This window comes from Chiroxiphia lanceolata, chromosome 6 (assembly GCF_009829145.1).
Source record: "Chiroxiphia lanceolata isolate bChiLan1 chromosome 6, bChiLan1.pri, whole genome shotgun sequence".
In the NCBI taxonomy this organism is placed as follows: Eukaryota; Metazoa; Chordata; class Aves; order Passeriformes; family Pipridae; genus Chiroxiphia; species Chiroxiphia lanceolata.
The window spans coordinates 3,666,427-3,687,309 of NC_045642.1; the positions used below are offsets into that span (position 1 = coordinate 3,666,427).

At 44.4% G+C, this 20,883-nt stretch overlaps 1 protein-coding gene and 1 long non-coding RNA gene across 4 annotated transcripts in view; one reads left to right on the plus strand and one right to left on the minus strand.

Annotated features, from left to right (window-relative positions):
• The window catches only part of SLC6A5 (solute carrier family 6 member 5), a 32,862-nt gene extending 25,595 nt beyond the window's left edge, over positions 1-7,267 (minus strand). For both annotated transcript variants that reach the window (XR_004357777.1, XM_032691995.1), the window contains exons 1-7: positions 7,168-7,267; positions 5,450-5,977; positions 4,288-4,426; positions 2,963-3,094; positions 2,489-2,662; positions 1,668-1,809; positions 1,093-1,225 (exon numbers count right to left, since the gene is read on the minus strand). Coding sequence is in view for 1 of the 2 variants with exons in the window: in XM_032691995.1 (XP_032547886.1) it covers positions 1,093-1,225; positions 1,668-1,809; positions 2,489-2,662; positions 2,963-3,094; positions 4,288-4,426; positions 5,450-5,977; positions 7,168-7,170 (1,251 nt within the window). In the remaining variant the exon portion in view is untranslated. The remainder of the gene's footprint in view (positions 1-1,092; positions 1,226-1,667; positions 1,810-2,488; positions 2,663-2,962; positions 3,095-4,287; positions 4,427-5,449; positions 5,978-7,167) is intronic.
• LOC116788822 overlaps positions 1-20,294 on the plus strand; it is a 20,550-nt gene extending 256 nt beyond the window's left edge. The window contains exons 1-3 of one of the 2 annotated variants that reach the window (XR_004357779.1): positions 18,039-18,076; positions 19,484-19,547; positions 20,100-20,294. This is a non-coding gene — a long non-coding RNA (uncharacterized LOC116788822). Of the gene's footprint in view, positions 1-18,038; positions 18,077-19,483; positions 19,548-20,099 lie in introns of those variants that run through there. The other variant, XR_004357778.1, reaches the window with a different exon arrangement.
• The last annotated feature ends 589 nt before the right edge of the window (positions 20,295-20,883 follow it).

The window sequence follows — 20,883 nt, forward strand, 5'->3', positions numbered from 1 at the left end:
AGGTCTCTTTCAGAGCCTTCTCCAGGCTGAACAACTCCAGCTCTCTCAGCCCATCTTCATGGAGAGATGCTCCAGCCCTCTGAGCATCTTTGTGGCCTCCTCTGGACTCACTCCGAGAGGTCCATGTCCTTTTTATGTTGTGGCCCCCAGAGCTGGACACACCAGTCCAGATGTGTTCTCATCAGAGCTGAGAGGGAGAATCATCTCCTTCAACCTGTGGTCTGAGCTGAAGCAACTTTTGAAACTGCTTTCCTAACCTTCTCTTTGCTGTTTCAAGAGGTGTTTCAACAAGTTGCCCTGATGAATTTTTGTGCAGTCTAATCTCTGTATAAATACAGGATTTCTATCTCTGGCACCAAGAACTCAATTTTTTTCCTCTCTGGCATGGAAGAGTCAATATTTTTCTTGGCCACTAAGATACACTTGAAGAAATATTTGTTGCCATACCCAAACCAAAGCTATTGTCCAGACTCTTATCTTTCACAAAACATTTTTCCACAGTAAGGTAGGGGGAAAATATCTCAGTTTTCCCATGGCACTCTGAGTCTCTGGATTTTTAATTACCAGATTACCTCACAAGAGATGATGTCAGCTTCCAGAAGCAAAGGGAAGGCTTGGAATCAGAAACTCTGGGGTCAGCTCTAGAAAGTTTATGTCTACACTTCCACTATCTTTATCCCATTAAGTATCTAGTTATTTTGCTCCAGCTTTTTTGAAGTTCAGTTCTGATTTTAAAATATGTTACTTAACATCTACATTTATGTCAAAATTTCCTAGATTCCAGTGGAATGTGAGACGATTGCAGAATTTTGATAAACACCACACAGAATAGGGAAGGCTTTTTGCCATCCCACTGCTGAGTGCAGCTCAAGAGCTCCTTTTAAACTGATTGAAGATTAAGGAATAAATGCTGAACAAAAATTGTCTTTGTTTATGTTTTGACTGAAAACATAGACAGGAAAAAGGCATTTTAATTAATACTTAGTCATTTACTGAAAATATTTTCTGTAATTCAGTGCCTTAAATGAATGTGATTTCCTTAAAACATCACCCTGCTTTCTTGAAGTGTACAATCTCAAACACTATTCTTACTTTTCCTGATGACTTGATTCCTTTAGCAAGGGAGGCATATACAATCACCCAAGCTAGGAAAAGAGATAGTGCCAAGGGCCATCTGATCTCACCAGGATATTCAATCCCTGCTGAAATCTTCAATACAAAGTACCTAAGAATAAAAGAATTAAAAAAAAAAATTAAAATTGGGGGGGAAAAAACAGAAAAAAATAATGACAGCATTATAAAGCAATCAGAGGCAGTAATTGAGTGCAAATTCCTGGAGTATTTTGTTTTGCTTCAGCATCCTCAGCAGTTTCTCTAGAAGGTTCCAGCGATTCTCACCATGTATTATTTTATTTATCTGCATTGCAGTAGTAGATAAAACTGCAGGGCATGGGCCAACACCCCAGCTGTGCTGAGCACCATAGGAACAGAACACAAGTAATTCAGCATTTGAACTGCCTTTCATCATTTCTAAGCATAAAAAATTACCATTATTTGCTGTCCACAGCTATTATATTTCTAGTTTTCCAAGTAGTGATTTGTTGCCTGTTCCAGTGGATTTTAAAGAGAGATTAACATAACGGTCACTAAACAAAGAAAGATCTTACTTGAAATATTCTTCGCTTCCACTGACAAATGTTTTGTTTCCTTCTCTGGTGAAGTTAACCATGGTTAAGTTTGGATAGGCACTCATGCAGAAAGTAGAGTTCTTGATTTGTATTTTTGGATGGTCACCAACAATGCAGGAATCTAGGAAGAAAAAAAGAAAATAAAAACAAACGAAAAAACCCACACACAAACAACCAAAAAAAAAGGTGTACAGTTGCGGTTTTCTCTTTGTTTAGTTGGGGTTTTTTTCTTGTAAAATTACAAGAAAGCAGTAGATCACACATAATTACTTGAACTTTTGTTCAAGTGCCAATACCTTTTCGGAAGGTTGTTTACTGGGTTTACTTTTCCCCTTTTCGTGTCACAGTGAGGTTTTGGCCGTTTGCAAAAACGGTTTTCGTTTGTTTGGGTTTTTTTCGTTATTAAGAGGAGCTTCTCTAAAGGCAAATAATTTGGTTTTAGCGGACACCCGAGGCTGCCAGCGATGGTATTTTGTTCTGTGCTTTCTCCCCTATACAGAGTTTTCCCCCGGGGATTGGGGGGGGGAAGTTGGGCTTTTATTATCATTTTAGTTGACAAATCTCATTCAACCTTAATAAGGAAAAATTTAAATAAAAGGAGAGGGAAGCGCCCATGTGATACAAATCATTTCAAAGTGGTTTTAAAATGGACCGTTCCTCCGTGCTGGGAACCTCGCCCGGCCACGGTCACCCGCAATCTTCTCTGGCATCTCCCAGGGGCGCAGCTGAGCTGAAGAAAACTCTGGAAAACCACCATGGCCATAATTTTGGGGAAAAAAAAAAATAATGTCCCAACTCACCTAGCAAAAGTTTGTTTTTATCTTTACAGTCTGGCGTGTTCCACGGGTTGTTACAGGAGGCCCAGGGTAGCACAGGTACAAAGGACGCAAAAAGGTAGAAAAGTGTGTAGCACAGGATAATATTGTAATATATGGCTATTAGAACCGAGATGATCAGCATGGCGATGCCGCAGCCTGGGAACAGAGAGGGGAGACAGGAGAACATCCCTATTAATCCCGGGGAAGGGGGGCACCGGCCGCAGCCGGGGGAGCGGCGGGGCCCGGCGGCTGCAAAGCATCGGCTTCCTCTGGCACAGGTACGGGGGTCTCCCCGCTTTGAGGGGCTTCCCCCGCAACTGGCACAGGTACGGGGGGTCCCCCTGCTTTGAGGGGCTTCCCCCGCAAGGACCGCGCAAGGACATGCGGCTGAAGCCATGCGAGAGAGGGAGTGCAGGTCATGCTCCCCAAAACCGGGCCGGCTCCTGCTCCGCTCACCTTGCAAGGCCGGGATGGCTTTCCAGACCGACACGGGGCCCTGACTAGCAAACTGCCCCAGGGAGACTTCCAGGAAGAAAATGGGGATCCCAGCTAGAGCCAACATCATCAAATAGGGGATGAGAAACGCACCTTGGGGGGCAGGAGGGGAGAGAAGAGAGAGTAACCTGAATCACCCCGTGATATTGGGGACAATTCAGTCAAGACATGCAGCTATTAAATTTTTTCTATTTGTTATCGCTTCCCGCTGCCGCCGGCCTCGACGGGGCGGGAATGGGGTGGGGGAAGGTGGGCTTTCTACATTTCCAGCATTTGCTCGAGACAATATTATTGTTAAGGGAGTACTTTAACGCCTCCCACTTAGAAGTTCTTATGCGTAAAAAAAAAAATGCTGACAATTAAAAAAGAATTAGTTTAAAATCGCTTCTTCCCTCACAGAAAACAGGCTCTACAGAATCGTTTTCGATGATCACAGCGCCAATACCCCCTGCTGATAGACGTTTGGTAGAGGGAAGGGTTTTACAGTTGCAGGGGCTTGAATCCAGTAACGCTCACCGGTTCTCCGTTTAAATAAGAGCCTCTGGTAGGAGAACCCCTGCAAATAAACTTTTTCTTCTCCTTGAAAACTATTAACGGCACAAACCCTCTCAACTTCTCCTCTATTCTGCTGAGCAGCATTCGCTCTATGTCAAACGATTATTTTTCAACCGGATCATCGAGAGATTTAAAATAATTCCCCCAAACTTCAAGAAATAACAAAATGTCTCGACTTGGGATCAGACTTCCTCTTGTGACTATCCTGATTCTAAAGTCCTGTGTACAGACCTTTCCTCCCTCCTCTTCCCCCCATCCCACCGACTGCGGATTCAGACCCGATTGTGCATAAATGAGGCGAGGGGAGTCCCGGAGCCCTCCCTCTGTGATCAACCCACCTCTTCGTTTTCCTCCCTCTCCGGCCAGCATCAATTGCAGGTGTTTTTAAGGAAAGCACTACCTTTTAATGAAATCTCATAGGAGCTTTCCTACTTCCAGAGGAGACCATCACAAAAAACAAAAACAAAAACAAAAACAAATACAAAAACAAAAAAAACCAAACAAAACAAACCAACCAACCAAACAAACAAACAAAAAACCTAGCAGATGTTTCACCACGTCGCTGATGGTCTGAAGGTGCCCTCGCACCTCGGCTAAGCCCGGGGCTGGCTGCCCGGCAATAGGGAGCCGCCAACCCCCTCTTCCCTCCTTTTTCTCCCCGCCAAAAAGGCAGAGACTGGCTCAGACCCGTACGGTACTGCAAATAGAGAGACAGGAAAAAGACATCATACCTCCCCCATTCTTAAAGGCCAGGTACGGGAACCTCCAGACATTGCCCAGCCCCACTGCATAACCCACCATGGAGAGGATGAAATCCAGCTTGCTAGACCAGTTCCCTCGGGCTTTATTTTCATCCCCTACATCGTCTTCCTAAAAGGGGAGAAAAGGGAGGAAAAATGGAGGGGGAGAACAAAAACGAAAAAAAAAAAAAAGAGAGAGAGAGAGAGATGGGAAAGTAGCTACTTTTGCAGACAAGCCCCGCGGTGCTGCGGCTGCACCCTGCGAGCAGCGGCCGGGCAGGAGGGACCTTCCCGGGAGGCCCCCCCTGCAGCCCCCGCCACTGCTGCCAGGCCTCTCTTCTGTCCAGAAAAAAACCCACACGAAAGGTGAGAAAAAAACCCACACGAAAGGTGAGTTTAAACGATAGCCCTCCATTGAGGGCTCGGGGGAAGGAGGAGTGAGGATCGCCTGGGAGGTCTCATCTCCTCCTCTGGGGGTTGAAGCCCTCAGTGCCCTCGGAAGTGTAAGGACCGACCGCCAGCTCTCAGCACAGCCCGCAGAGGCCCAGCACACGCAGATGAACTAAAGAACTGCTTTTGCAGAACGAACAGCCCCCCACGCCCCCCGTTCCAGGGTAAACGCAGACACGCGGAAGGACAGGGAGAGGGGCGGGCGCGGCGCCTTCCCGGCCCCTCATCCCACCGGCGGAACCCACAGGGTGATTCGACCTCTTACAGGGTTGGACTGATTTATTTGGCCCTGGTTTTGGATACAGGGGCCAAGGCACGCAGCCACCGGGGATTGAGGCACGCGGCCGGGCCCGAGGAGAGGAAGGGCAAGGCGCCCTTCCCGTCTGATGCTGGGGACAGGACCAGACCTCATGCAGGAGCGTGTTAGGGGGGTCCACGGGTCGGACCCTGGGTACACGGACAGGCACGGCCTAGGGAACGGACTGGAATTACACAGGATGGTCCTTTGTACCGATCTTACATTATTAGCACTCGCCAGCATTACAGCTCTGGATCTAAGATCCTCTCTCCCCACCACCGCACAGCCCCATCCCCGACTGACCCGGATCTGCTTTTAGAACTTCAGCCCCAGATCGGTGCTGAGTGGCAAAAACCTCCCACGAGCTGAAGCGGGGGAAAGAAAACCTGTAAGGAGAAAACTCACCCCCTCCACTCTGCCAGGAAGGACAGAAGTGTTGCCATCTGTGCCCAGTACCACGGTGCTCTGGCTCAAGGTCACCCAGGCGCCCTTGGTGCTGTTTTGCTCCAGTGTGCTCTTACCAAGGCTTAGATTAGCGTCCCCGTCTGTGCTCTGCAGAGCGGGAATTCTGCAGTGAGGAATAGCAGCTTGCCCGGCGGTCCCTACCCCAGGGCTGTGCTTGCAGGGAAAGGCTTCCACAGATTCCCTCCGGAACGTGGAGTTGGCTTGCACCGGGTTGCTGCTGAGCTTGCAGATCCCGACTTTGGTCCTCTCAAAATCGTTTGGTTTAGCTTCTTCGGAGGGAAGTGTTTTGTTGTCGTTAGAGAGCGATCGGGGAAGCCTGGTCGTCGCGGCAGGGGTTTGCGGCGGGGCATTCTGCGGCTCATTTTCGGGGCTGATTCTTACAACCCCCGCGCCTTCACTGGGTCCACGAGCCACGGGTTCAGGATTGTTCACAACCTGCTTGCTCATATCCCTTTGACTGGCGTAATCCTAAAATGAGAACGTCACATATTTTACCAAAAGAAGAAGAAGGGGGGGGAAAAAATGTTGGTGCTGCAGAGATTCTACGAATTTCTGTCCCCGTGCACAAAACGCATGCGCTAGAAAATGTGGATACAGGAGTGTTGCAGAATTTCGAGGAGCCCCGGCTCGCCTGCTTGCCCTCCCACTCAATATTAATGTTCTGGGGGAAAAACAGTACGGCACACAGGAAAAAAAAAAAATCATCAAATAAAAACCAGCACCAGCATCTGCAAAACCGTAATTCAAGTTTAAATAAGTGTTTCTACAGCACTGCGCCGCTAGATCTCTTTAGATTTCACATCACGACTGTAGGATGCTCCCTTCCCTATCACCAGTGTAGAAAGATTCTTTAATTTTACGCCCCATTTCCTTTCTGTCATTCAACAATGCACATCGACTTTTTTTTTTAATATATATGAGCAAGAGACAAGCTGCCCTGTAGGCAGCAAGGGATGTTAAAAAACAAGTGAAATAGTGCTGGTGAACATTTCTGAGCTGGCTGCCATGCTTCAAAGCAAGACGGTGAAACGCAAAAAAAAAAAAAAAAACCCAAAAAAACCCAACCCAAAACATAACCACACTACCACAGTGGAATTACCACCAATAACAGCTGGCTTTTCCCTATTCTTTTTCTTACATTTCTGACTCGCATGTCTCCAAAGATTTTTTTTTTTAAGTATTCCCTATTAATTAAACAGATTATTGACGACACTTTCCCACTCACCCGTGCCTTTTCCCCTCAGTTTAAAAATATAATTTAAAATGCATCTTTACATTAAACAATCGGCAGGAAACCCCTACATTTTCCATCAGTTTAATATTAGGGTTATATAAGGGTTAATACACTTTCTTTTTTCAGAATGTTTCACAAAACTGCCAGTCGGCATTTTCCTCACAAGTTTTCTCTCCATCTTAATCCCATCTCCCGGCATCAGGGATAAGATCTGCAAGGACTCAGTCACTAACTGAGTGCATTTTGGGGTACCACCGTTTTCTCCCTCCCTCGCCTCCTTCCTTCCCCGGCAGCATCCCCACCCCGGTCCGCGGGAGCCTTCCCGCTCTGGCTCCGCCGGCAGCACCGCGGACAGCTCCCCCTTTGCCAACTCTTCCCTCCTCCAACCCTTCTCGACATCGAAGATCAAAAATCAAGCACTTACCATGTCTTAAACAGCCACAGATCGAGTCGATAGAGGTAAAAACAGCGGCACTGGCAATTGGCAGACTGGATTTTGCCCAGTCCAGAGCAAAGCTTTCTATACTTCCTTGGGAAAGACTGGGTTTGCGTCAGTGCATAGCAAGGTGCCCTTCGTGTGACATTTTCTTGATAATAAGAGTTTGATAAATCATTACCCTTGGTTTCAGATTTTAAAGGGACGACGAGAAGCCAGAGCGCCGGCTGCTGTCACTCACGCGGCAGTGGCATTGCGTGTTCTCTGTGACTCATGTGGGGGCTGATTACTAAACCAAATCCAGTAAGAGCATGGGAGAACTTTCTTGCTGGCAGTTAGGGGGAACATGTGAGAAACACGTACTACTGCACCCAAAGCAAGAGAGAAATGGGGAGAAACCTTCCATTTGTACTCCTCTCCCTCCTCCCTCTTATTGTACCGCTATTCAGCTCCTTTTTTCCTGCATTTCTGCAGAAAATATATAATTTTATATAATTTTATATATCCATATGTATGGATATGAAAATAAAAATAAAAAAAATGCGAATTTTGTATCTGACCACATAGCTACACACGGAGTGAGAAGTTCAAAGTGTATAAACTAAACAAATACATTTAAATTGCATCTCACTTGGTCTCCTTGAACAAAATAACATTATATACTCTATTTTTACTGTGCCTCACGGGAGGAAACCTCAATTAAATTTAAAAGATACACGCAATAAAGCAATTTTTTCTTTCATCAAAACTGTCTTAAAAGCAGTTAAGTGGGATTAAAGACGACGGCAACAGCCGTGAAGTTGTTGGTGCTCTTCCCTCACCCGTCAAGACATTTATGTCTGATTACTGGGGACTGGGGGGAAGAGGGGAATTACTCGTCATTAAAAGTAAAGGTGTTAACTCAGAATGTTTTTTGTAACGAAGTAATTCATACATAATCACCTCTCGTAAATGTGTTGCTATTTGAGGGGCTTTCTCAAAGATTGGTTGCTCTCAGGATAATTTTGTTCACACTGACAAAAAACCAAAAAGCGCTTTGGCAAACTGGGGTGCTCCCTAAACAACCTTCCCAGTTGTTCCAGCGTCAGAGGTGCCGTTCCTCCGCATGGATCGTGCTGGCGTCAGCCCTTGGGAGAGAATTTTACATTTTAGCGTAAGCAGTGTGAAGTGCGTGCGCCCATGCGGGGGAGGGGAGGGGCGAAGGGGGCTAAACTCGCCAGCATCACAAGCATTTCTTCTACGCCCTTGATTTTACGGGTTACCAACGTTTGCTTCAGCGGATAAAATAAATAAAAAATTCGCAGCAGGCCAGACCATTCCGCAGAGCCGTTGGCTCCACCGGGAGCTGCCACCCCCGTCAGGGACCGGGGAGCTTTGTTCCACTGCAGGCAGCTCCCGCAGCACCCGCTCCAACTGCTTAACGTTCCACCTCGTCACTGCGGGTGTCAGCTGAGACTCACTTCGAGAGTTATTGAAAGGCCCACGAAAGCCGAGGAGCTGGCAAAGCAGAACGTTCAAAATCGGTTTTCGAAGATCACTCTGTCTCCCGGCTGAAAAATGCTTTTGCTTTATAGCAGAGCTCCAGAGCACCTTTTAAACACAGTTGTCGTTTGCTTATTGTGATCTTGCTTCGAACACATTCAGGCATAGGAGCTTACCTACATCACAGGTAGTTAATTGTAATATGCACATGTTGGTGTTTTTACACTAACACCCACACCCCGTGTGTGTGGACTGTTGCATGTTCCTGTCTTCAAAGACACTTTTCTGCCTCTTTTCTACCCCGTAGAACAGTAACCTGGTCTAGTGGTAAGTGTCCCTGACCACGGCAGAGATGGGGTGGAACTAGATGAGCTTTAAAATCCCTTCCAAGACAAGCCATTCTACGACTCTGTGTACTCTCCACGGGTCTATTCAGAAATCGAGGGGCGCACACAGAAACTATCTATAGTAGGGAGGGGAAGAAATCCGTGGTATTTTGTAGTATTTCCTTCTCGAAGCATCCTCCAGCCTCTGGTCGTTAGCTCCGTTGTGCTGCCCTTCAGCTTACATTAATGCCTCTAAAGGCACAGATCGAATCAAAAGCGACAAGGCAGCAGTCCAGGAAGTATTTTGGTCGTCAAGGCCCCCAAACCTCTACTGGACTCACAGAGTTGACTTATTTTGTTTTCTCAAAAAATCGGCAAAACTCATCCTTCACATTCTTTTCCAAGCGGTATTTTTGCTTTCTCCATCAGCACTGAAATGTGACATCGAAGTTTCACGCCTGGAAAAGGGGAATCGATCTCCTTTCTTTTCAGAAAAGGCAAGAGCACCCTTCTGTGCCCCTTGGAAGTCTGTTGGAAGTGGACGGCCGGAGGCTCTCGCTGAGGACCAGAGCCGAGGATCCATTCTTGATCAAGAGGGAAACCCACGGAGAAACACGTCTCTGCTTCCAAACATTTTCCCTTGTCCTATCCCTCCGTGTTTGGCCCTCGGGGCCGTATAGCCCGGCTCCCTACTGCCGCTGCCCTCTCCCACGCGGTTTGGGATGGACACACCTGCTCTTGGTCCAAACCCCGAGTCTGGATTTCCGATTCCTTTCAAAACCAAGACAAATCCCTCCAGTGTGGGGTTTTAACTTCCCAGTTAACAACAAGAAGGTTCATTAAAATGATTTTTCCGAGCTCCTTCTCATCATCCCTCCCAAACGCCTGTCCCGGAGGCGAACCCCCCCTCCAGCCCACAACACGTCCCTAAGAGATTAAGGCAAAGCACCTGCCTGCAGCTCCCGCCAAACACACATCCCTCCCTCGGGGGCCGTGGGGAAGTCACCCACCCTCGACGTAAAAATCCTCTGCCTGAAGGAATCCTGCCTGCTTCCCAAAGGAAGCTGGGGGAGAAGGCGGCTGCTCCAGGGCAGAGGGCTCGTGGTCTTTCCAAATAAAGGGAAGACAGGCCCTCCCTTCCCGAAAGAGCCCCCTGGGGACCCCTGCGTGCGATGCCTCCCCGGTGGGGCCAGGGCTGCCCGCAAACCGTTGCCCTCCGTGGTCCGTGGAGCGGACGAGCAAGTCTTAATTACTTTGTCAAAGATGAAAAATAGCAATTGATTTATTTTTCTCTCCTCGCTGGCCATCCTTCCTCTTCCCCTGCCCCTTCTTTGCAGATAAGCAAATACACAAACGAGGGCGGGGGAGCTGAACCCCCGGGAGTGGTTGTCGGGTTGTGCCGGGGCCCCCGCCCCCGCTGGCTTGGAAGGTCCCCCGCGCCGCCCCGTCCCCCTCATCACACGCACTCTCCTGTCTTTATGCCGCATTCGTGCCGTGCCTCAGTGGAAAACTGCCAAGTCACGACAGGAGCAAGCGATGACACCTCTCCACAAACACCCCAAACGCCCACAGGCACCCACAGAGTTCCCATCCCTGCGCTAAAATCCCTCGTCTTGGCTACTTTATGAGTTAAGCATTGCAGTCATTGATCTTAAATCCTTCCTTTCCAGTGGAAAGTTTGCCTAAAAGGGATGGTGGCAGCCGCAGCAAGAGCCCGCAACCTCTTCCCCCGCGGCTTCTCCCACGACTCCCAGGCGCAGCCTTTGCGATCTCCGCAAGTGCCGCCCTCTAAAGTGTAGGGACGAGGAAAGCAGCTTGTATCAAGTAATTCCCACAGCACATTAATTCGTGCACCTCGCGGGAGGTTTCCTCCTTGGGCTCAATTTTTTTTTTTTATTTTTTTTTTTCTTTTTCTTGGTCAAGGAGCTTCCATGAAAACTCAAAGAAAACCCCTCCGGTGGGATTTCTGCTTAGCAGACGGCCATTTACACTCTTTTCTCCCTTAAACCTAAAAGGCAAATCCAATAGCCAGGACAAGGAAGGGTGTGAAGACCCGGGAGAATGCCTTTAAATAACCACTTAAGACTGCGATTGAATGACCAGATTGAACAGAAAGGTAATTAGATTAGAGATGTTAAACGTTAACTGTGAAATGCAATGATTCAATCTGGACCAAGTACCTTATGGATTTGACTTGCAGTCAAATGTGTTTTTCATCTGATCGCGTCCCTTACGTGGGCAGAGGACACTGAATTCAGGGAAGTCATCGGCAAGTGCAAAGGGCTCTTCCTGCAGTGCAGGAGCCCAAGAGATGGGCAGATCCCCATCGGTTCTCTGAGGATGCATAGCTGCTCCCCGGTGAAAAAACCTGCCCTCACCCAGGGCTTTGGAATCTTGCAGAGAAATCACGGTTTTGGGTAACAAGGGAAAGGTAATATATTTGTAAAAAAGATTATAGCTTTCCTTATAACCAACAATTGTTTAAAATCATTATGATTTAACTATAGCAATCCATAATGCAAAGCCAAGAGCAATACTGTACTCGTTCAGCTGAGATAGATATATGCATCAGCAAAAGTAGATATCAATAAGCCAGATCCTGCCAAGGGGTACTTCACCTTCAATTTCTTGTATTTCCCTTTTAATTCTATCTATATACAAAAAATTGTATAACCTTAACTCAACTGAACAGTTTTCCCGTGCAGGGAGCATGGACCCTTTCTTAAGGCAGAGATTCACCTTACCAGGCTGCAGCATTTTGCCTCTCTCAGTTAATTATATTCAAATAATGAAGAGACTGTAAAAATCTTTCAGGTGATAATTACCTGTTATTCTTCTCCTGTGGAATGCCTCAGGCTCATCCTGTTATTTATTAGCTCCACTGTACACTTTCTGATTAGCTTCCTTCCAATTGCCTGAACTCACATAACTCACTGAAGGCCTTTGGATTTTCAGATAATTGTCAGGGTCTGGCATCCTTATTATAAAAGGAGTCTCTTCCCTGAGAGGTTTAACTCCTTCAGTGGAGACCACTGTAAATAAGAGACCTAAAAGAAAGGGGGATCAGGTGGGGGGAAAACAGAGGCATCTGGAGGAAATTTCTGCACCACTGGCCAGGCATTTATGCTGCTAACAGCTATTTCACCCAGATATGCATGTTTCTTCATTTGCCTTAAACACAGGGCATAGTCTCAATATATGGCATAATATCACAGCTTTGAACTTCCATTTTGCAATAGAACAGGGCATTAAAAAAAAAATCATATATTTAATGAAAAAAAAAAAAGCGCAGATGCTCTTTAGAGCTCTAAATAGATTTCCATGATTTACCCACAAGCAATCAAGTCAAGGATATTCTTTTTCTAGCACCACAGTAAGCTCCAGACTTAGCCAAGCCCAGTCACACTTCCCCCTCATCAGGTAAGATTGTACCTCCTTACATGGCAAACAAGATAAACAAGACCTAGTGGTGCTCAAAACTAGATTAAGAGCAGTAGTTTCTTCTAATTGTACAAATATACAAAAAGTCTGTTAGGACAGAGAACAAACAAATAAGCCTCCTTGAATCCGCACTGGCTCTAGGCAGGGAGAGCTGCAGGAACACATCCAGAAAGGCTTGGCAGAGCAATCCAAGTGCTTCTGGGTGTCATCAGCCGGGTCACTTTATCTCAGTCTTGGTACAAATCTAAGAGGGGTGATGGACAGCGGCTGTGGAAGCTGTGGGACAGAGAGGCTGTGGCTGAGAAGAGTGTGGCAGCAGCCCCGAGGCCAGAGAGAACACGGCAGAGAAATTAGGGACAAGGAACTGCGTGTGGGGGGACACTGAATCACAGCACATTCACAGGGAAGATTCACCTGCAGAAAAGTGCCTAAACCACCTGCAGAGGCGGGTTTGCTTGGCACACTGACTCATCGTTGAGCCATGAGGCATCAACTCAGCTAAATTTCAATATTAATAGAGATTAACACCCTAAACAACACTGTCTGAAAAGAGCAATTCTCCAAACTGTGGTATTTCGGTCACATGTTACTATGTGAATACACATTAAGGTTTGAACTCCTGATCAGAAATCAGGAAAGAAAATATCACAAATATCACAAAATGAGAGAAAGTTGATTTTCTAACTAGATTCCCTGTGAGGACACCACAACTATCACACCGACCAGATTCTAGCAGACAGCCAGTCCATTTTAACACCTTTCACTCACTGCCTTTTTCACTTTTGATTGTTGAGTCAAAACAAAAATTCATGGCATGCACCTCTATGAGGAGCTTTCCCAGGAGTCAGCAACACTGACTACCTGGTCCTATTTTAAGAAAACACATAATAAGCGTAGTAATGTAACTACTTCAGTATTTCACAAGGCAAGTAATTTAGATTCTGATTGGGAAAAAAAACCCCTTGAACTGCTTCTGTGGTCTCTCATAGGAAGTTCTAGGTTTGCTTAAACAAAAGTGCTCCACATAACACTTTTTTTCCTTTATCACTATGAAATAGGAAATCCCCAATACAGAGTGAATTGGGTATGGTGATTGTCACACGGACATAAACAAAACTATGATCCGTCTGCCAGCATGAAAAAGTCCCACCCTTCATCTTGCTAAGTGCCAGCTGAAGAAACCCATGTGTTCAGGATTGCTAAGTCAACCCAGCATTGAGATGTAAGTAGTTTGTAGGACATTCATAAGCAGTGAACTTTTAAGGTCATAAGTTAAATCTAACCTTATTTTGGCTGAAGAATAAATGCTAAGGACAAATTTTCAGCTACAGCTTCTCTCACTGGGTCATCTATTTGGAGAACATCAGTAATTACTCCCCTTTCTGAATCAAATCAGTCCCAGTATGCTTGGAATAGCTCTGTGGGAATATACTGGTGGAAATACTTCAATCCTTAGTAGTTTCCCAGTGTAAATCCAGAGAGAGTCCCTATTCTGGGGTCTGAGCCTTAGGTATGAGAGTGCCATGTATGCCAACACTGTGCAGCTGGGAACCACCCCAGAGGTGAGGAGCAGGAGATGGGGATTTATTACAGAGCCACTTTTCAGCTCCATTACACCATTAGATGGCTCAAAGGGGCTGCCATCACAGCAGAGAATCTGGCTTACAGCTCGTACACATGTCAGAACTACATAATCCCATAGTGTCTGCACTTCACTAAGCACAGAACTCTGCTCTATAATCCCTCAGTGCTTATCTGGTCATGCTGAACTAGACTCGACTTGTAGTTTACCTTCAACTTTAATTCTGAAGAGAGAACTCCAATGTTTTTTTGCAACAAAAAACTTACATATCCTCAGAATGATCGGTGCCTTCCACTTAGGGTATTTGGTTTAAATCAAAGACATTGAACTGCTTAAAAATTAAAAAAGCAAGGAAGCCTCTCCTAGTTTATAAACTGGAATTAGGTTTAAGGATTTCCTTGAGCATAAATTTCCAAGTAATTAGAACGACACTGTTCTCCCAAGGTACGAGATTCATTGTTTAAATGATCACTTTGTTAATTCCTGTCCTTCATCTTCTGACATTCTGGGTAGCTTCAACTGTAGTTCCACTCCAAATATACTTAATGTCTTGGTCATATGAAAAATTCAAAGTGATCCACTATCTAAGATAATGGAAAACTGAAGTCTTTCTTTACAGTCTCCTAATAAAGCCCATTTATCTGGGACACTCAGAGGTAGTTTTCTCATCGCATTGCAAAAATCTCAGCAAAATACAGCTAAATACCATCATTTCTCTTCTGCAGCTAAAGAAGCAGACAAACAGGTAGGAATGGATGAACTGGGGAAGGGAGGAACCTATCAAGGATGATGTGAGACTGGAGCTTAGCTCTGCCTCAAGTCCCCCAGGTGACCTCAGGCACATCACTTGAACTGAGAGTTTGAGTGAACATGGGCAGCAACCTCCATTCTTTCTCCTCCTGCTCAGCAATATATTCATCTGAGATCAGGTCTGACTCCAAGGACTTCATCCAATTTCATATCCTCTTATGTGACCTCTCATTAAATCTCAGTAGTCTGGGATAAAAACATCTATGTAACTAACTTTAAAAAATATTAGACATCTTCATTTTATGCAATTTCATGAGTATATGGTTATACTGGCAGCCAGGATAAGGTTTCACATGTTTAAGTAATTAAACCAAAAGAAAGTGGTAAAGCATCTCTTACAAATACCTTTGGGCTCAGCCATTCCCAGCTAACTGCCTTTCTTTTCCTCAATAAACACATCAGTTATGAGGGAATCTCTGCCGACTTTTCCACGTTGTCCTGCCATTGCTCACACACAACTCTCCTTTTAAAAAAGGTGAAAACATGTGACTCATTGACACAAGAGACATCAATGCAAAAACTAAAAGACAGTCAGAAAGCAAGATTTCTCCATTCAAAACAGGCCCTTGAAGTTTTATGGATTTGTATCCATTCTTATGGATTCATTCTCTGACACTTACCTATTTTATTTTTTCTCTAGCCACTGTGCAATGAGAGAGCAAGCTGCTGATGTGTGTGCTTGATACCCTAGCATTTTTTTGTCTTCCTGTTAGGGGGAGAAATCTAAGAAGTATTTCGGGTGCCCTTTTATATCATATTTAGTGAGATGATGTGCTTGGAAGACACGTTTTGACAGTGGAAATATTCTGGCACCTCATCATGGGTGTTGGACCCAGTCAGGGGGGTTGACTTGCATTCAAACCAGGGTCTTGCAAGGTATGATGAGCTAGAGGGCCAAACCCCAGACACAAGTTCTGCCTGCCTGGAGGTCTGCAATGTAGCCACCAGGACCAACCAGTAACTCCAGTGTCAGCACCCTCATCTCTCCCATATCAGAGGAATTTTTTCAGAGTGGCAGTCATTACCTCACAGGAATTGTTACAAAACTGTCAACACAGAGATACCTTAGATCTAGAGGATGGCTCCTGCATCTTTCTATCCAATTTACTCATCTTTAAGTAACACATCATTACTCAACTTGGAGCAATAACATTTAGACAGACAAATTAATAATTTTGATGTCTAGGGCCTTTAGCCTAGGGAATTTCACAGAACTTGGCAAGATGTTTCTTTCTCCAACTTTCTGCTGGGGTTGACAATTATTGGTGATTACTCTTCAGGCATAAAGAAACCAAGTCAGCTTGGACTGTAGCAGACAGAGAAACAAATTCCAGGTATCACACAGCACTGATCCTGGGGAAAAGCAAAGAGCCCTCAAGAAAGTGGAAGAGCATACAGACACACACTTCAGCACAGTTTGGATTGAGACAAATACGGTTTGGGAGCATGTGTCAGACACAGGGGAAAAAAACCCCCAAACCCAATAAACAAAAAACAGACTAGAAATGAATGTATAGTTCAAGAAGTAGCAATAAGGTCTGTAAGACAGAACTGTGTATTCTGCAGAGATGATCTGAAAACTACCAGCAGCTCATGATATCAGCCAACAGAGTCGGTGGGGTTCAAACAGGGCTGATCCAGAAATTCTTGGTTATTTTCTCTAGGCTAGCAAGGTCACCAAAACCTGCTCCAAAACTCAGATTTAGATACAACAGGCAAGAGGACTTGAACTTATGGCTTCCCCTTGGACAGTCGCAGGCAAGTGAAAGAGGGATACATACATGCTCAGTATTTACTTTTGATGTGATTACCACTGAACATACTGAGCCTAGAAAGTTTGTATGTGGAGCCAGTGCTATTAACACCTACAGTCAGTTTATTTATCCCTTTCAAATCCCACACAATCAGAGGGAAGCAAGCTAGCACAAACTGCAGTCCACAGAATGTACTACAGAAAGATCAAAAGTCATCTGCACGATCTCCCCCTGGCCCTTCATCAGATCCACATGTAACCCCCTGTAAAAATCCTCCAGGTGATACCTCATACTCTCCCTTCTGTTTCCATGCTACTGAGCATGAAAAATAGCTTCACAGTGTGAGCTGCAACAGACTGCAGGAAAAGAAATATGACCTGCTGAGGCTTCTGTGAAGTACAGGAAAAGGCAATAGGATCTGGTGATGTTTTCTTAAACCACACACTGCTTGGAGATAATGACCATTCCAAGTGCCTTTTATTAACTTTTCCTACCATCTATGCTCTTGTTAACAGTTAGGCTCATGCATCCCTCTCCTCAATTCAGCTTCATCTTTAGAGAAAAGGTAAATGACACTTGGCTCACTCCATCTAAGTTTTTATTCTTTATGGAAGACAGGGAAGAGCAGGTAGAGGTGAGGCACTCTGGAAACAGACTCCGTACTTAAAATATTTTGTGCAAAAAAAGCACATGATAGATCTACCCAGTTCCCCAGCCTTTCTGGTTCTCCACCACACCACCTTCTCAAAGAGACTGGTGAAGTATTGCTTAATGCATAGTACACATCAAACAAGTCAAAGTTTGGTGCTGGAGCACTTCCCCTCCTCCCCAGATAATGAAAGCTGCACACATCAAACAGGGAATGCAGATGGCGAAGGAGATTTGAAAATACGTATTTGTCCTCTTCCAAAGGATCAGTACACTTCAGAGTTTTAAATACACAGCTAGCAACAACAGAATATGCTGAAAAACAGATTGACTAGCAATGACCTATTGAAAACAAGGCTTACTGCATTGATAATGTATTAGCTGGGCACAGTGACTAACAGGCAGGGTTTCCACTTCGCTCGCAGCGCTGTAACATGATGGGCAAATACAGGAGGTTATTGAAAACATTCAAGCACAGAGTGGCCCCAGAGGAGAAAATGGCAGAACTCAGGAAAAGCAGCCATGTCCTGGCAGGCATATCAAAGAGAAGTGTTTAATCAAAAACCTAATAAACTCTCCTGTAAGTTTTCTGAATGTCTTTCCCCAACTCTGTGGACTACCATGACAATTTCTTGCTGGGAATAAATCCACATGAGCAGAGAAATGGTGATACTGTTGGAACAGATCAGCCATTCCTTGCTTATTCCACTGACTCAAGCAATCTTTTCACATGGCAACTACAAAAGCAGACTGTGAGATCACAGAGTCATAGAACAGTTTGGGTTGGAAGGGACCCTGAAGATAATCTAGATCCAACCCCCCGCCATGGACAGGGACACTTTCCACTAAAGCAGGTTGCCCAAAGCCCCATCCAACCTGGCCTTGAACCCTTTCAGGGATGGGGAATCCTCAACTTTTCTGGGCAACCTGTTCCAGATGATCTTATAATGTTGATTTTGTGAAGGTTTTCCTGCCAACAGCTCTCTTATCCGCTTCCTTCTATAATACTGTCTCAATTACTTCAAAAGTAATTAACTGTCACATGGACGGATAAGTCAGGCACGAAACATCTGATTCAGAAAAATAGTTTTGTGTGAAAAACATGAAATTCCATTAAGGAATAGGTTCAACAACAACCCTAACTCCATGGTGTATTCCTTACCCAGATGTCACATATAGGTTTTAACTTGAGAATTGACCAAAATAATGGATTAAAAGGCAACTTGAAAGCCATGAAATTTGAGTATTTACTCCCTCTTTTATAGCATGTATCATCTGCTTGTGTTTTTGTGGGTTTTTAATATAGGAAGATGAGAAAAAGCATGACATCTTTTAAATATTTAAACATAGATCAACTTATTCTGCAGAAATAATACTCAGGAAGTCTGTTTTAGAGAAAACAAACTACCTTTCACTTAAGGCACTACAAAGGGGCTTTTACTCAGGTTTTTCAGGAAGGTAAACTTTTGTAAAAAGATAAATCTCAGTTTCATCAGAGCAATAAATAAATAAAAAAAATAAAATCACTAGTCACTTCAGAAAATTTTGGTCAGAGCTTAATGGTTTGATAGTTAAAGAAGGAGTTTGCCATTTTTACCTCAACAGCATACGGTTTTTACAATACTAAGCTTCTTTGGCAGTGCGTCCATTTCAACAAAATCCCTCTCCTTCTGTTTTCCTTCCATGGCAGTGTGTTTCCCACTGCAATTTGCTGTCATTTACAAAAGACATTGGTTTGGTCCAGGTGACAAATAAAAAAGATTGGGGATACCCATCTTCAGCAAGGCTGCACAGTCTGGGGTCTGTCATCTGATACCCTAAAGGTGGTCAAAATCACATGCAGACCAATTGTAAGAGCATTATTTCTACCTCTACAGACACAACTCAATAATATCTGTTATTCTCTAAGCTAAATCCATTTTGGGGTCTACACAATGCTCCCAAAATTAACATCAATGCAGGTATTAATAGGAGGCAAGAAACCTATCTTTCCACTCCTTTTTCTTCTCAGTGTAAGGCTTTGTATTAATTCCCAAGCAAGCAGTACAGCACAGGTTAGCATCTGAGTCACAGAGAAGTCCTCCTGCTCCTCACATCCAATTTTCCAGTTGAGTAGACTTTGCTTCAAGAATGTCCAGCGTTGTGACAGGAGTCAATATTATTAAGAAATTCCCTTTTTTCAGTGCTCTTCTCTTTGAATAACCCATCAGAAGGTTAAACCAAAATTCAATTCTACTTACTGAATCTTACTTGTATTTCAGGCTTAATTACCTAAACCATCATTACCCAAAGTGGATCAACACTCCTTCAAGGGAGCTCTTTGAGGTATGTGCCACCCAGGACTTGTAGTCTTCTGCAGTGGCTCCCACCAGCTCACTTTCCTCTCCTGCCATCCTAGAACTCCTTTCATCTAGGCATTCTGCAACACTCAGGGAAATATAAGTAAAAGCTGTTAATTCTTAGCAAGATTAACTTTATAATGAAAACTACTGCAAATAGCAGTACTAGAGAGTGATGGTAATAAAGAGCTAAGCAAACGTGTATTAATGGGCAATACTGGATGAACTGTGTCAATTTTAAGATTTTTTTTTTTAAAAATTTATGTCATTAAATACATACTATGACAATCACCTGTTCAAGTTGGAAAAAAATGAAGCCAGATGTAGTGATACCAAGGGGAGCATATATGGCACAGACTATATTCTGGTAGTACAGCATTAAGTCCATGAGATGGGATTTAGCAATGGTAACTTTCCAAATGTGGGTACTTGAATCACTCACGGCCTTGCTCCTCACTGCACATTACTCAGGTGAACAGATGTGATCTCCCGCAGTTAATGAAACACTTTGGAAAAATCTATTCCTTTTTTTTTGTAGGCCATAGCACGTATCAAGATGGTAGAGTGGTCAGGAAAAAAAACAAACCTGAGAAAAGGGACATCCCCAGCTTTACCTGGCTCTTTTCTCCATGGAAGAAAACAAAATAATTTGAAAAGCCTCTCAGACCACCATTTAAAGCAGGATTGTTTTAGCATCTGCCAATTGAATCCAAGGAGAATAATTTTATTGGGGTTGTAGCTCTCACTTGTGAAAGCCTAACTTCAGTTAGTTTGCTTTCCATGGGACATATCTGCTCTCACTCTGTTTGCACTGACGTTTTGAGTAGTACCCAAGTGGAAAATAGAATTAACATGTTGAGTAAGCTTTATTCCTCTTTAATTTGTTATCACTGTCATTAAGAGTCTTTTATTTTTACTTTGGCTAATTGTTACAGGAACAGCAATAGAAATGTTATAAATCTGTAAGTTGATTGTTTCATGGTACAGTTTTTCCATGGGATGAATCTTTTTCATTGATCACCAAGGAGTTCAGAGTGCTGGAACCTGGAGGCATTAGTAATTCCAAGAACTGAGTAACACTCTTTGCCATTCAGAAAGGCAGAGAAATGAAGTTTGTTTCTAGTTTGATATATGAGAATTAGCAAAGTAGATAAAGACAGAGCCAGTTGGTACACATCAGGGAACAGGCTGCTACTTACAGATCCATGTGCTGGAAAAGTACGAGCTTTTTAAATATTCTATTAACAAAACTTAATTTCTATGTGCATAGTAGCTCACCAGCAGTAAGGCTTCTCCTTGACCCCTCTGTCTTTGCTGCTCAA